Here is a 13,857-nt window from a genome sequence, read left to right on the forward strand (position 1 = left end):
GGAGCGTCGGATAAAGCTGTGCGATGAATGAGACAGGAGACTGTCAGAGGGCAGAGGGGTGGATGATGATGACGATGATGATGAAGATGAAGGAGGAGAATGATCAAGCCAACGAAGCATCACCGTCGTAGTTTCTCGTCACCTTCATGCCTGATTTGGAGAAATACCGAGAAAAAAAATAGCACGTAGATACTCCTCCGTACAGATGCTGGAGCTCTCGCCGACGTAAGCCATCGGGTGAAGCGGAGCTGCTGTCTAATCTCAGAGGAGAGCGGAACGTGATGGTAAAACCCGGAGAGGGAACCAAATTTCTTTTGTATCATCTCCAGGAGCAACGGAGAGAATGGAGCGCCGTCTGAAAGGAAGATGTTTGTCGCCTCCGAGCTGCAGTAAATGCCTCACATGCAGTAAAACTCAGTAATATTTCTCAGCGGGAGGCTTTTTTTTTTTGGTGTTGTTTTTTTTTTTTGTTTGTTTAATGGCACGTCGGACTATGGTGAAAAATAAGCGACTAAAGCTGGGATTTATGAACTCACGCGGCTTGTTAGAATAGGAATGTGAATATTTTTTTCCCTTTTTTTTCTTATTCATCCCACTTCTTGGGAGATTTGACACCAGCTCCTTCTATTTATAAGCGAGCTAAAACCGTATTGGTCAAGACTCGGTAATGTTTCGAACACTTTTACCAGCATTTACTGTCGAGCCTTTCAGTATTTTTTCCCCCGCAACTTTCAACTTAAAATAGCCTAATTCTGCCTCTAAACCAGGCTCCGCTCGCCGTCAACCAGCTCCATAATCCGTTAAAGTCGAGCAGCTTGCTTATTTGGCTAACGGTAGCAGCAACTAGCGCCTGTGCTGCTGTTGTGTTGTCGGTCATCATGCATGCACCGACACGTTTCGCTCCGACGAGACCAGCCGAAAGGATGTGCCCAAGGGCATAACAGCACAGCCAGCCATGTCTGAGTGAGAGACCGCAGAGCTGTCCAGAACCCCGCAGCGAGCAGAGCGGCTTTATTCAGAGGGGGGAGAGAGCGGATCAACATCAGCAGCAACTAGCCCGTTCCCCCCCTCAACAGGAGACCGTGGACTGGATCATTTCCGACCCAACTTGGCACCCAAACCGAGCAGAAATGGGGTATGTAACTGGCGGAAAGCTGTAGAGCTCCACTCCGCGCGTTGGAGGTTCGTGTGTATGTGTGTGTGTGTGTGTGTGTGTGTGTGTGTGTGTGTGTGTATGGGGGGGGGTTGGCTGACTTTGTTTTTGTGGTTTCGTGGAGCCGAGCTGAGTCTCGTCTTCCCCGTCCAACACAACACAAAGCCAGCGTGCTACTCACAGCTAACTACAAGCGAAGTGCTCCTGTCAGAAAACTGGTCCAGACAGACACCGCGATACTCTGATCTAAGGGGGTGGGCGTTATGGGCTTAAAAAAAAGATCACGGTATTTTGTGGTACTGTTGTGAAAACAATAGTAACTATTTATGACATCTTTCTTATGATAACTCTGTGGTTGTGTGACCGTGTATGAAAGCAATCAAAGCCCCACAAACCCAAATACTGCTCTTGAAATATGCTCCATAGGACCAGAGGCACATAAAGATTTTCAAGAGTGGAGAAAATGATCAAACTAGCAATCCCAAAAGTATGGACACCTTTGGGGAGGGTTTAAACACCATTAATTGGAATTTATTGTGACGACATTTTTTTTTATCATAAATAAAATTTATTGTGATAAATTCTAAACGATATGATAAATGCCCACTCCCAGGGCTACTATGAAATCTGGGTCATTAATTTTCTTTTGCCATTTTGGTTGAGATTTTCTGTTATGGTAAATATATAAAAGACAAACCATCAGGCTTTGTAAGGATGTAACAAGATTGTACAAGGTTGTTGTTGTAAACGCATATTTCAGTAATCGAGTAATCTATAGATTATTCTTATCATTAATCGAGTAATCGGATAAAAAAAAGATAAAGTAAAACCTTGGTAAATCTAACATAACAGAAGTATTACTATCGCATATCAACATCAGTCCAATTTTTCACAGTTGAGCTTCCCTAACAGTTAATTTTATGTAGTTTAGAAAATTATCTCATAACAATAATAGCTCACTTTCCAAGTTAACGTGAAGTTATACAAAAATCTGAAATTATATTCAGTTCTATAAGAGGCAGGCTCATAAATACGCTTATAAAAAATGTCTATACTCCTTTTTTTATGCATTCATCTTCAGTCAGTTTAATAGATGAACTCTCACCTTGCCCAAACATTTATAGCTATTGTGTTTATGTTAGCGACGGGATTTGACACCTTTGTTCGTCACAATCTACCAGCTACGTGCCGTCGTGATGATTTCTGCCACCCATTTGTTGAGACCGGGATAATATGAAATGTATTTTCCCGGTTTGTCCGTAAATTATCTAATGCACAGCCACCTGCAGTGTTCAGTCTATCCGCTCACCTGGATAAATGCAGCTCTTCCCTGCTGTTCGCTCTGAACCGCCACCAGGCAGCAGCTCCGGGAGGAGAAAAGCTGCCATACTCCAGGCATCACGCCAGTCATTTTAAAGATGTTCATTGGTCCCCCAAAAAACGACAAAGACCCAGATATTATCATGAATCAATAAAATCCTCCTAGGCTGAACTTGAAAACTGGACGTTATGCCGCTAACACTTAGCTTTTGTCAACAACTCAGACGGAAGTGAGAGCTCCCCGCAACGCAAGTTATAACCCGGCCGGAACACGATGCGCTAAATAATAAAATAGAATTTAATGAAGCTTCGAGGCAGATACATTTTTCTTGAGGAATTTTAATAATCGAGGTACTCGATTCGAGGAATCGTTTCAACCCTAAACAAGATAAAAATGTAGCACTACGACTGTCTTCATCAAGATCCATCCATCCATTTTATGCACACCCTTGTCCCTAGTGGGGTCAGGAGGTGCTGGTCTATCTCCAGCTAACGTTCCGGGCAAGAACACCCTGGACAGGTCGCCAGTCTGTCGCAGGGCAACACAGAAACAGACAGGACAAAACCATACACGCACACCTAGGGAAAATTTAGAAAGACGAATTAACCAATTAACCTGACAGCCAGAGAACCCGGAGAGAACCCACGCATGCGCAGGGAGAGCATGCAAACTCTGTGCAGAAAGACCCCGGGCCGGGAATCGAACCCAGGACCTTCTTGCTGCAAGGTAACAGGGCTACCAACTGCGCCACTGTGCAGCCCTTTTATAATATAAAAAGTTGCCAATAGCACTACTTGTTTTTCCCTACATTATTATCCTCCTTAGTGAGGTTAAACAAGAGTAAACAGAAAAAAATGAGAATAACATCTAGATTATTCAAATTAGTATCTAAATTTCTAATCCGGAATAATAATTCCAATTAAATATGTCTACAACAGGCAAACTCAGCAAAACATGACATTTTCAACTATGAACGTAAAGCGTACAATGAGTCCAACATTATCTTTATACATAAGATAATGTAACTAGATATACCTAACCGTATAATTTATGGCTGCCTAACTCAATGTACCCAGAATTATGACCTTTTGTTCACAAGTGACAGTTAACCAGTTTAATTAGACAACTTCCCATTATTAGACGCACATGTCACAGACAAATTACTGTCAACACCACAAATACAGTGGTCCTATTCATATTGTTTTAGTTTTATTAGCTTTATAAATGTGACTGCATTATGCATTTTGAATTACGAGTCACACACCTTTCCAGTTGGTGGCGGTAATGCACCAAAACGTTGTTTTCTAGCCGCCATTAAACAAGAGAAAGAAGAGGTGTTGCTCACTACTTCAGGCAAAAGAAACCCCTCAATTGTTACTTTGACTAGACCATTCCTATTCTAAAAGTTAACATACTGAGACTCTAAAAGAGAGATTCTTTTTCTTCAATAAAAACTCCACTCGTTTGCATCGCGCTGGACGATAAATTGTCCCAGAAGTTATTGCGATAAACGATAATATTGTTGTTTTGAGACCATTTTCAATAGAATGGTAATGATATAATAATGCAAGTTTGCCGTCTGAAATACCATTAAACATTAATCTAGCAAAGAACAGTTAGCACTGTAACTGGAAGATACTTTATATATGCCCCCAAAAAAACACAACCATCAACATCAACAACATGCAAATTGTCTTGCATGTTTTCAAAGTAACTTTTACTTGTAACCAAAAGTTGGTTATTTAAAAAGTGACAAAATTTTGTGAGTAACTCCGTGTCAAGCATTGAGAAACACTTCGATTCTTTGTCACAAATTTATCCCAGCTGGGCAGCAGTGCGCAGGAACCAAAGCGCTGATTTACTCTGTGCGTCATGGAGAAGGAGAATGTTAAAAGTTAATACTTTAACTTTTAACTGCGTACTTAAAAAAAAATGGTCGCTGGTTTCAAAAGCCATATTGGTCTATTAGAATTAAATGTGTGAAATGAGCTGCTGCATGATTTTTGTTTTCGTGACCTATTGTTCCCACTTGTCAATATTATGGAAGCGCACAGACACAAAGTATTGATATCTTTTCTGCGTAACACTTGCCACGACAAAGTCCTGATAAAGTGCTAAATAAACTCCATAGAAGATCCCATTAATTCCAATTTAATTCTTTACACACTGTTTTAAGCAGCTGATCGTCACTCATTTTCACTTCAGATTACAGAAGCTGTGACCCAGTAAGCCACAGATCGCAGTGCAGCACATGTTTTAGCTTCAGAAGTAGCAGCCTTTAATTAAGCGCCGTGTGCGTCGCAGCGGAACCTGCAGATGTTTGGTGATTCTCCTGATCAAGAGCGACCTACTTCTGGCTTCAGATGAAAGCGGATGACGTGACGCGTGATTGGTTTGTCGTCCTATTGGGCTCGGAGGAGGAGAGGAGTGAACTGCTAACCTCTTCATACTCGTCAATTATCAAGCCCACGCAGTTATAATACAGCAAACAACTGATTCCTCAAGGACGGAAAAAGAGGGCGTCTCCAGCATGTGTGGACGTAACCCGCAATTAAGGTCTTCTCCTGCGTCTATCTCCGTCTTCCTCACCACCTTAATATCCCAGGGTTTAACATGTGAGGTAAAAACAGTTAAACATTTTAAAATTGGTTTTCCGATTTACTGTATGGTTTAGTATGAGTCTACCATACCACTATCAGACAATCCACTGGGAAAATTTAAAGTGAGATGAACGGCTTTAAATAGGAATGCACGATATATCGTTGCTAACATCGGTATTGGTCGATATTAGTAATGTTTCAGCATACCGGTATCAGTCCGATAAATAAGACTATTCAGATATGATATGTTTCCATCTTGTTGTCATCTTGTTTCTGGCTGGGTTATTTTTCAAAGGTGTCAAAGTGCTCAAGAAATATATTTAGTATCAGTAAATATTGGTCCTTGACCATAACTGCAATATTGATATCGGATATTGACACGGTCCCAAATTTTCCATATTGGGACATGATCCCTAGTTTTAAACCCAACCTATTCTGTTAGAAAACTAAATGTTTTTGAGCCAGATGAAGTTAAAATATAATACATTAATATAAAACATTTAATGTTTCCACAGTTCGTATAAAATTTTATCAAGTTGATGCTATATAACCTGTAGTTGAAATAGTAGAATTTTGCCATCTATTTTATTTTTTTATGAGTTAGTATTAATTTTATAGCACAATAAAGTAACTATGTTAATGTTAGTTATCATATATCAAACATGAGTTAAAAGAAATTTAACTTTGTAATTTAATGCCTTGAAAGTTGACCTCTGCCTCTTTAAAAACTGCACTTTCTGATAGTCCACCCGCAGGAAGTCATCGCCACCCTTTAACAAAGTTTTTACCAGTGTTTCACTGAGAAGCAGCTCATAGAATGAGTTCCACCAGGTTTTTGCTAATTGCTGCTGGCTAGTCTGAAGGAGCTCAGTGGGGGAAGTAGAAGCTTGGAAGCTTAGAAACAGCAGCTCTGAGTAGAAGCGAAGTCCTCGAAGGCGGAGCTAGGACCTGCCAGGTGTTTTGCACAGCTGGATGGTTGCCATGGGAGATTAAAGGATTTTTTAAACAAGCATGAAAGAATCAAGCCAGCACTCCACGTGTGTTTTTGATGAGGCAATAAAATTATAACTTGATGTAAACCTCAAAAAAGTCAAATTTACATAATACTGCACCTTAACAAAACAAAACAAAACAAAAAGAATACATTAACCCTCCCATAAAAAGGCTGGTTTAAAAAATCTGAACTATCCCTTAAAACACAAATCTTTGGCATCTTATTGGTAAATTGAAAAGGGAGAAATAAAATGATGCTTCCAAGCTCTAACACAATAAATGATTTCAGTTTTGAGGCTTTTTGTTAAGATTTGACTTTGTGAAGCTCTTCTTCTATTCCTTTAAGGTCCCCGAGGAGTTTGCCGGAATAGCGAATCGTGCAAAGTAATAGCAGCATCTTTGAAAATGTAACTTTTTCTTCTTCTTATTAATTCTCCGTAGTGCTTCGCTGTGTATGTGCTTGTGTAAGGAGCTGCTGCTGTGGAGCAGCATATGGGAGTCTGACTGGAGGCTTTGCCTTGCCAGGCGCCTGCTGTCTCCCTCTGCGAGGCGAGTGGGTTAACTGACAGGGACACCGGGATCGGATTGGGCCAGAGCGCACGTGGGAAGGAGAGCCAGTGATGGAAGTTGGAGGATGTGCGCGGCTCACGGCCGGCCTTGCATCACGTGGGCCGTTGCCTTGACAACGTGGCATCAGCGAAGTTAGCAATGCCGGGTTGTTTTTGCTGTGCGCAGCGAGCCCAAGCTGCGGCCGTTTACTCTGAAGGTTTTGTCTTGTAGAACTCAGATTGTTTTCTCTTTTTCTTTTTTTTCTTTTATCTCCCAATGAAGAAATATTGTAAAGCTATAGATTTGTTGCATTTTTATATACTTTTTAGTTGTTTTATATATAAAAAAAATAATAATGCAGAGTGCATTAGGCCCACATTTTAAAACTGCAGTTATCTTTTGGGCTCTACTCAACTTCAGTACCTGGGATGTAACCTAATGCATTTTTAGTTTCTGACTAATTAAATCTTACTGGTCGTTCTTAGAGTTTCTGAAAGTAAAAAGCATTAAAGATCTGTCAGTTATGTTTATCAAGATCCCCATTAGCATCAGCAGCATGCTGCATTAGCTGTTCTTCTTGGGGTCATTATACAAAAAAACACACATCACACTACAGGTGAGGTTTTTAAATAACACGTTCTATTTTCCATCTCCTTTAAAGAAACACTTTTGTTAACGATGGGGAGATATTTCAGATTTTTCTTTAGTGAGCTCCGTTCATGCATTGCTCTAAACACGATATCAGTCCCCTTTTGCGTGAAGTCAACCTTTTAAGAAAGCGTTTAAAATACGGCTGCACAATATCAGAAAAACATGACAGATGCAGTGATATTGGTGAATGTAGTGATTATTAACAGAAACAAGATTAAGCTTTTTTTTTTTAAAGGTGCTCTTAAAAAAACACTGTTGTAATACACTTATTTAGGACAGCGGTCAGAAAGAAGTGTGATTTGTGTCACTCAACTGCACACAATCACTGTAGATGGTCATATTTAAAGTTCATTGATATTTATTTATACTTTCACTGAAAAAAACAGTGAAGAGAACGGTAAAACCAACAGCCCCGACAATTTGGACAGTTTTAAACATCAATTGGAATTTGTTGTGATAACGATAAATCAAAACTCGTACCATAAGAAATTTATTGCGATAAATGATAAACGATATATGCCCACGCCTGGTTGGGAAATTGTGTAAGGTAAGAATTTCGCTCATATTTTTGTTCTTTCCTGTGGAAAGCCAGCTTCTGTGTGGAACCTCAGTCGTTGGGAATGTTTCTGCCAGCTGCATTTGGAGAACTGCTGAGCTGATGAACTTTGCAGTCAGATTCCTGTCAAAGCACTCGTCATTGAGACTTGAATACCCCAATACGCTTCATTGTAAAAAGGGATTATGGGCTAACGTTCACCACACTAACTCACTCACTCATAGAGACGCACACAAAACTGGAGCTGATTTTCATCTAGGCCATTATGGTGCACCAGTAGTGCTCTGATACTCTGCGGCTGAACAGCCACCACACCCACGTATGGTGCCCTTGGGGTGGGGGGGAAAGGGAAAAAAGTTGGGACTCCCCAGATCAAAGTGAAGCCAATTCTACTGCATTGTGTTAAAGTTGACCAGAAGCTCACATGAAACCACATTTTCCAGGTGTCAGTTATTGCTAACAAGTGATATTAGACATAATCTGTTGATATACTACGGTGCCTGCAGCCTGTTCTTGTCAGTGCAGTTCCAGTGTATACCCCCTCCCTTTATCACATCTTTCTGATTAACAGTCTGTCTTTTAAGTAACGTCTGCCAGGACTCCGTTCTGCTAAATTAATTAGCACACTGAGACGAGATGGGAGATTCCCAGTGACGGGAACAATAGCTGGATCCCAGAGGAGTTCTGGGACACTCGTCTTCCAGCTAAGTCTTTATCACTTTTGCTTTTCCTAGAAGCATGACAGACAGATATCCTTGTGATAAACTTGCATTTTTGGGTGTTTTCACACCTGACAGTCCAGTAGACTCGGTTCGATTGGGGATACCAAAGTACAACATTTGTTCCATTTTCAGTTGGTGCTGTTCTCTTTCACACTGCACTGAGTCTAACGAATGTACAGTGTGAATGCGGTGACGTTGCACCACATTCACACTGAACCCCTGAAGGAAACGACATGAAAACCTCTGAAGAAAACATGAGTGCAAATAAAAATTGAATGGCATCAGATTTTAGTGGTTTAAGGATTTCACTTTTGTTGCTGGTAAAACACCACGAGACATTTGTCCTGCCAGTGCTAGACACACAGGTTCACTTGGGTTGTTTTTTACCCAGAATGCCCTGTGGTATAGTCCACTTCGTGCTTTTGGAGTAGTCTCCGGTCCGTTTGGGGTTCACATATGCATTCAAACCGCTCCAGATTTAAAACCCTTACCGAGACCAAGGCTTTCAGGTGGACTGAATTTCAATTGCAGATTCACACCTCCTCAAACGAAACAAACTTTCCAGGCAAATGGTCTAGAGATCGACTGAAGCGGACTAACGGAGTTGGTGTGAATGCACCGTAGAGAGCTTGCTACATTGCTGAGTTTCTAAAAGCCTTAATGGACACTTCTTAACCAGCTTTTGTTTCATTTTTGGCTAATTATTTTTGACTTGAGAGATTGAAAGCGGATCTCACTTAATCCTCTTCCTGTGTAGCACTAAGTGGTGTTGGCAGTTTGCATGTTGTTATGATCATATCTGTGTAAAATACAGTTATCGACATGGTAACCAAAGCACGGATAGATGTCACTCCTGGCGTTACTTTGTCTTCAGTCGTGCCAGCGCCAAACTTGTTGAGTCAGTCTGCTGCTGACTCAGAAATTATCAGATGCATTTGCATGACATTTTCACTGTAAGTCTTAGCATTTAGTCATTCGACAAAGTGGTGACTGTTCCTCATAATGACTGTTCCAAAATCAGGAATTTATCCTTCTTTGGAGCAAACTTTACATTCCTCACCTATTGTAAAGACACACTGATGCAAGAAATGTCATAAAACTACATGTCTAGGCTATCTGAATAAATAATATACAACAGTTGGATTTCTGGTCAGACAATAAAAGCTTTCTGGACGGTTTTGCACCTGCATTAAGTAGGTCCTTGAATTGTTTGCATCGGCTGCTAAAGAAGAAGCTTCAGGAATTCAATGATGACATAATCGTACGTTATCGATGATCAGGATCTCTGATTAAACTCAACTGGGACACTTCTGGGAGCCCTGCCGCAAAATCGTGTCCTATTTTTTATGTGCATTATTTAGATTGTGGACATATTGTTGACCTAACAAGTCTGGTTTTCCCACCATTTTGGTATTTTTCAGCCGTTATTGAAAGAAAAGCTGCATAAAGAGATAACAACCTTTTAAGCATGAGGCGGTAGAAGAAGTGGTCCTTTTAGCTTACAGTGAAGACCTGATGTGAGGATACAGTAGGCTGTGTCCTAACTTTGTGATTTACTCCCAACTTCACTACGTCTGAATCCCAAATTGATAAGAGAGTTGGATTGGTAAGTTTGATTGTCAGTGGTCAGATTCAATAAATTAACAATATTAACCTATAGCTATTTGATTTTGTTGCCTTTTTGCTTCCGAACACTTGGGCAACACTTTGACTAACGGCAGTTGTACAGCAGCACGATTGAAAACTGATTTAATTTAATGCAAAATGTCAGAAGTAAAAAATAAAGAGTACAGGATGTAAAGAGAAAAAAGAAAAAATCTCTGATGAATTTAACTAACATTCAGAGGATGATCAATGCCTTAAAGATTTTCTTGTGTATCCATCCCTTTTATTTTTGTAAAAAAAAAAAGAAAAGGTTTTTTTTTTAACAACCTTTGCAAACATTTTCTTCTTGTGTTCTTTTGTCTTCTAATGCAATCTACAGTATTTTTAGCTGCATCCAACTTTCCAATACGTTTTACAACTACAGTACCCATAATTCCATATTCTGACAAAGGAAAACTGAGCTACTGCACTTAGTGCATACTTCACAGTTTTGTCGTTTACATTTTTTTTTACAAAGTCTATTACGTTTTTAGATGAATTTGCAACCAGTAGCGATTACCTGCGGCCGCGTCCAGCCAAATGAATCTCAGATCAAATCTGAGGAACTAACATTTCTGTTTCCTTTAAGTTCGCCTTTGCCTTTAGAAATTATACAAACGTGTGTCGTGTTGCTGCGACGACTGAAAGCGGAGCGAGGCGAAAAAGCAGCCGCATCATGTGTTGGGTATTGCGAGCAGTTACGGTTGCGGAGTCACTGCCTTTTAATCCAAGGCCTTGCGAGGTTTTCATCCATAGCTTTGCCTGGAAGTCGTCCAGTGGCAGCTGATCTCTGTATGTTTGCACAGGTTTGCTTCCGGGTCACCTTAGCATGCATCGCTGCCTCTCTCTTCATGTGAGCGCAGGCGCTGCCGGTCAGACCTGGCAGGAACTCAATCACACACATTAGACAGAAAAAATACAACCCAGAGCTCTTTTTTTTTTTTTTTTGATCCATCATCATTCGAGCGTGGGGCTTTGAGGAGCGTTTGCTGTAAAGAGTAGAGTTAATAATGACACAGTTAGAGCTCTCTGTATTTTTCTACTGTTTTAGATGCAATTTAAATGCTGACCTTTAGCATGTAGTTATCAGAGATAAATACTTTATCTACCTCATTTCTATTAACACATTTTGCTGTGTTGCAAAATGTGTTAATAATGTGTTAATGCAACTAATAAGTTGCATTATTAGGGATGCAACTAACAATTATTTTAGTTCTTGATTAATCTATTGTTCATTTTTGATGATTAATCGATTAATCGGATAAGAAAAATTGGCACATTCTGCAGATTTTAAGTTCTTCTTATACTAATTTTAAAATAACATTAAAAGATGCAAATAAATAAATTCTATCCTTTGTTAAATGGGAAAATAAGCATTTTATTGATGAAAATACAGTAATATAGCATTCTCTTTGCTTATGCTTACCCAAAGATCCATCTGCAGTGACAAAAACAAAACTAACATGTGAGAAGCTCTGTCCTTTCTGCTTGGCTAATCTGACTTTTTTAGATTTAAATTTTTTTTTATGGTGTTTCAACCAGATAAAGCTAAAACAATGTTTTTTTATTGTGATTATTGTTGTTATTGTGTCTTAAATGTGAAACATATATATTTTTGTACAGTTTTGGCTTAACCACCACTTTGATTATGGTTGTCTTTCAGTAAATGGACTTTTTTTTTTTTTTTTAAGTCTGTCTGCTCCAGTAAACAATTTATTGATTTCTAAAGTAGTTTATGGTTACTTCAAAAATCAATTCATTATGATTAATTACAATGAATTGTTACGATCTGCTAGACCAACACAAAGTAATGCATAGTTGTGAAACAGAAAGATTAAAAAAAAATTTTTTTAGATAAAAATCTGAAAAGCTTGGCATGCGTCTGAGTTATTCTGATACGCCTAAATAAAATCGAATGCCTTTCACCTCATTTGTAAATGGAGTCCAGCTGAGTGTAGTTTATGATCATTCCACATTTGTTGTGTGAAAACCTAAAGTTTTCAATCCCCATCATGAAGCAAACATAAAAGTAGCAAAAGACTGTCCTGTAAACTCGTGACTCAGTGAGTCTGAATTCAAATGCTTGCCATTGTTGGGTTTTAATACATTTGGGAAACATTTTTGTTTCCTCTAACAGCTTCAAGGAGATCTGATCCGGTTTTCTATGTAGCCTGTGTGTCACTTCACAACATGACATTTGAGGCGTCTTGGTTGTAAAACACAGTTTGAACTGAGAAATCTCTCCTCTATCCCCTCACACTCCTTCACATATTTGCTGGACCACACTTTTCTTCCAGCCGGAATAAATGATTCCAGCGTTATGTTTTTTATGATCCATGCTCACAGCGGGAGTCCGGGAATGTTCTCCACCTTGCCTTCTGAGTACTTGGTGGATCGCCATGGTCTTTTGCACAAACCTTCCTGATCTCTAGAGGCTTCGTCTATAATCTTGCACATTTGGGAGTTAATAAAATCATCTTTGCGATGAACATTTTACCCGTTTTCTGTTTCTGTTGAGCGTATCGCGGGTTTGATGTCTGTATTTAAGCCGGTGGGAGTAAAACAAGGAGCGTTGCAGGAGGGATTTTTAACCTTTAGAGTTGCCGTTGGGATTGCTGCCTCTGAGCAAATTGGAGGACTTGAGTTAGTTAGAATTATTTAAGCAGTCTTTAGCTGCAGCAACGTTTCTGTATGTCGGAGATGCTTCAGGAGGGCAAAAGCAGGTCAGATTTGACCTCCGGAGCAGCGGGGCATTAACCAACGTAGAACGCCGATCCATGTACGCGATCAAAACGAGCTGACGTCTGTAGCAAATAGACGGATGAAGACGAGGTTTCCTGCGCCGCAGATGTCTAAGCGGAACAACACTTCATGGAGATTGGAGAATGCTGCTTGTTTTTTTCCCCCCCGTCTTTACTATAGATTCCGTACATGTGATTTTAAAAAAGGGTCAAGACGTATGCAGATTATGTGAGATAATCCTCCATCCAGATGTGGAGAAAGAGGGGTAGTGGTTCAGAGCTGAATCAGCTGGACATGCGTTAGTCCTGCAGCAGCTCACGCCCAGTTTAGACCGAGGCTTTGTTCAGTTCAGTCCAACCTAACGACCCTCGATTAATCGATCAATCGTTAACTGGAGTATTCGGACTCAAAACCCTCGACGTATTTGGAGCAGTAGTTAAGGCAAAACTGTACAAAAATATTTTGCATTTTACATAAAAATATTTTGTCTGAAATTTGTTTCAGCCAAAACTCCTCAAGTAGCATAGTTTTAGCTTCACCAAGTTCACATTTGCTTAAGGAATGCTACAGTCTTGCATTTTAGGCAATAATGATTTTATTTTCTTAATTTTAAAAAGAATTATTCATTTGCAGCTTTAATGTATTTCTAACATTGTATAAAACGTGATTAAATAAAAAAAAATCTGTAGAGTATGCTGTTTTTGATATCTGATTAATCAATAGTCAGAACAATCGATTAATTGATCACTAAAATAATAGTAAGTTGCTGTCATAGTTTAAAGAATGCTTTCTGTCTCTGAAGCATAATTTTATGCTGATATTGATTTTTTTTTTACATCTGATTTTGATCAATTCTGATATTCTTCAAGGGCGTTTGGCCACTCACGCACTCCAGCTCCGTCGCCTGCGAAATCACATGTTTTATG

The 13,857-nt window shown here is 39.6% G+C and overlaps 1 protein-coding gene across 2 annotated transcripts in view; it reads left to right on the forward strand.

Moving 5' to 3' along the window:
* The window catches only part of homer1 (homer scaffold protein 1), a 23,889-nt gene continuing 10,032 nt past the window's right edge, over positions 1–13,857 (forward strand). Inside the window, exon 1 of one of the 2 annotated variants that reach the window (XM_028026017.1) lies at positions 1–1,135. In XM_028026017.1, coding sequence (XP_027881818.1) covers positions 1,131–1,135 — 5 coding nt within the window. In that variant the 5' untranslated portion in view covers positions 1–1,130. The remainder of the gene's footprint in view (positions 1,136–13,857) is intronic. The other variant, XM_028026018.1, reaches the window with a different exon arrangement.

The sequence above is a fragment of the Xiphophorus couchianus genome, chromosome 8 (assembly GCF_001444195.1).
Source record: "Xiphophorus couchianus chromosome 8, X_couchianus-1.0, whole genome shotgun sequence".
Classification (NCBI taxonomy): Eukaryota; Metazoa; Chordata; class Actinopteri; order Cyprinodontiformes; family Poeciliidae; genus Xiphophorus; species Xiphophorus couchianus.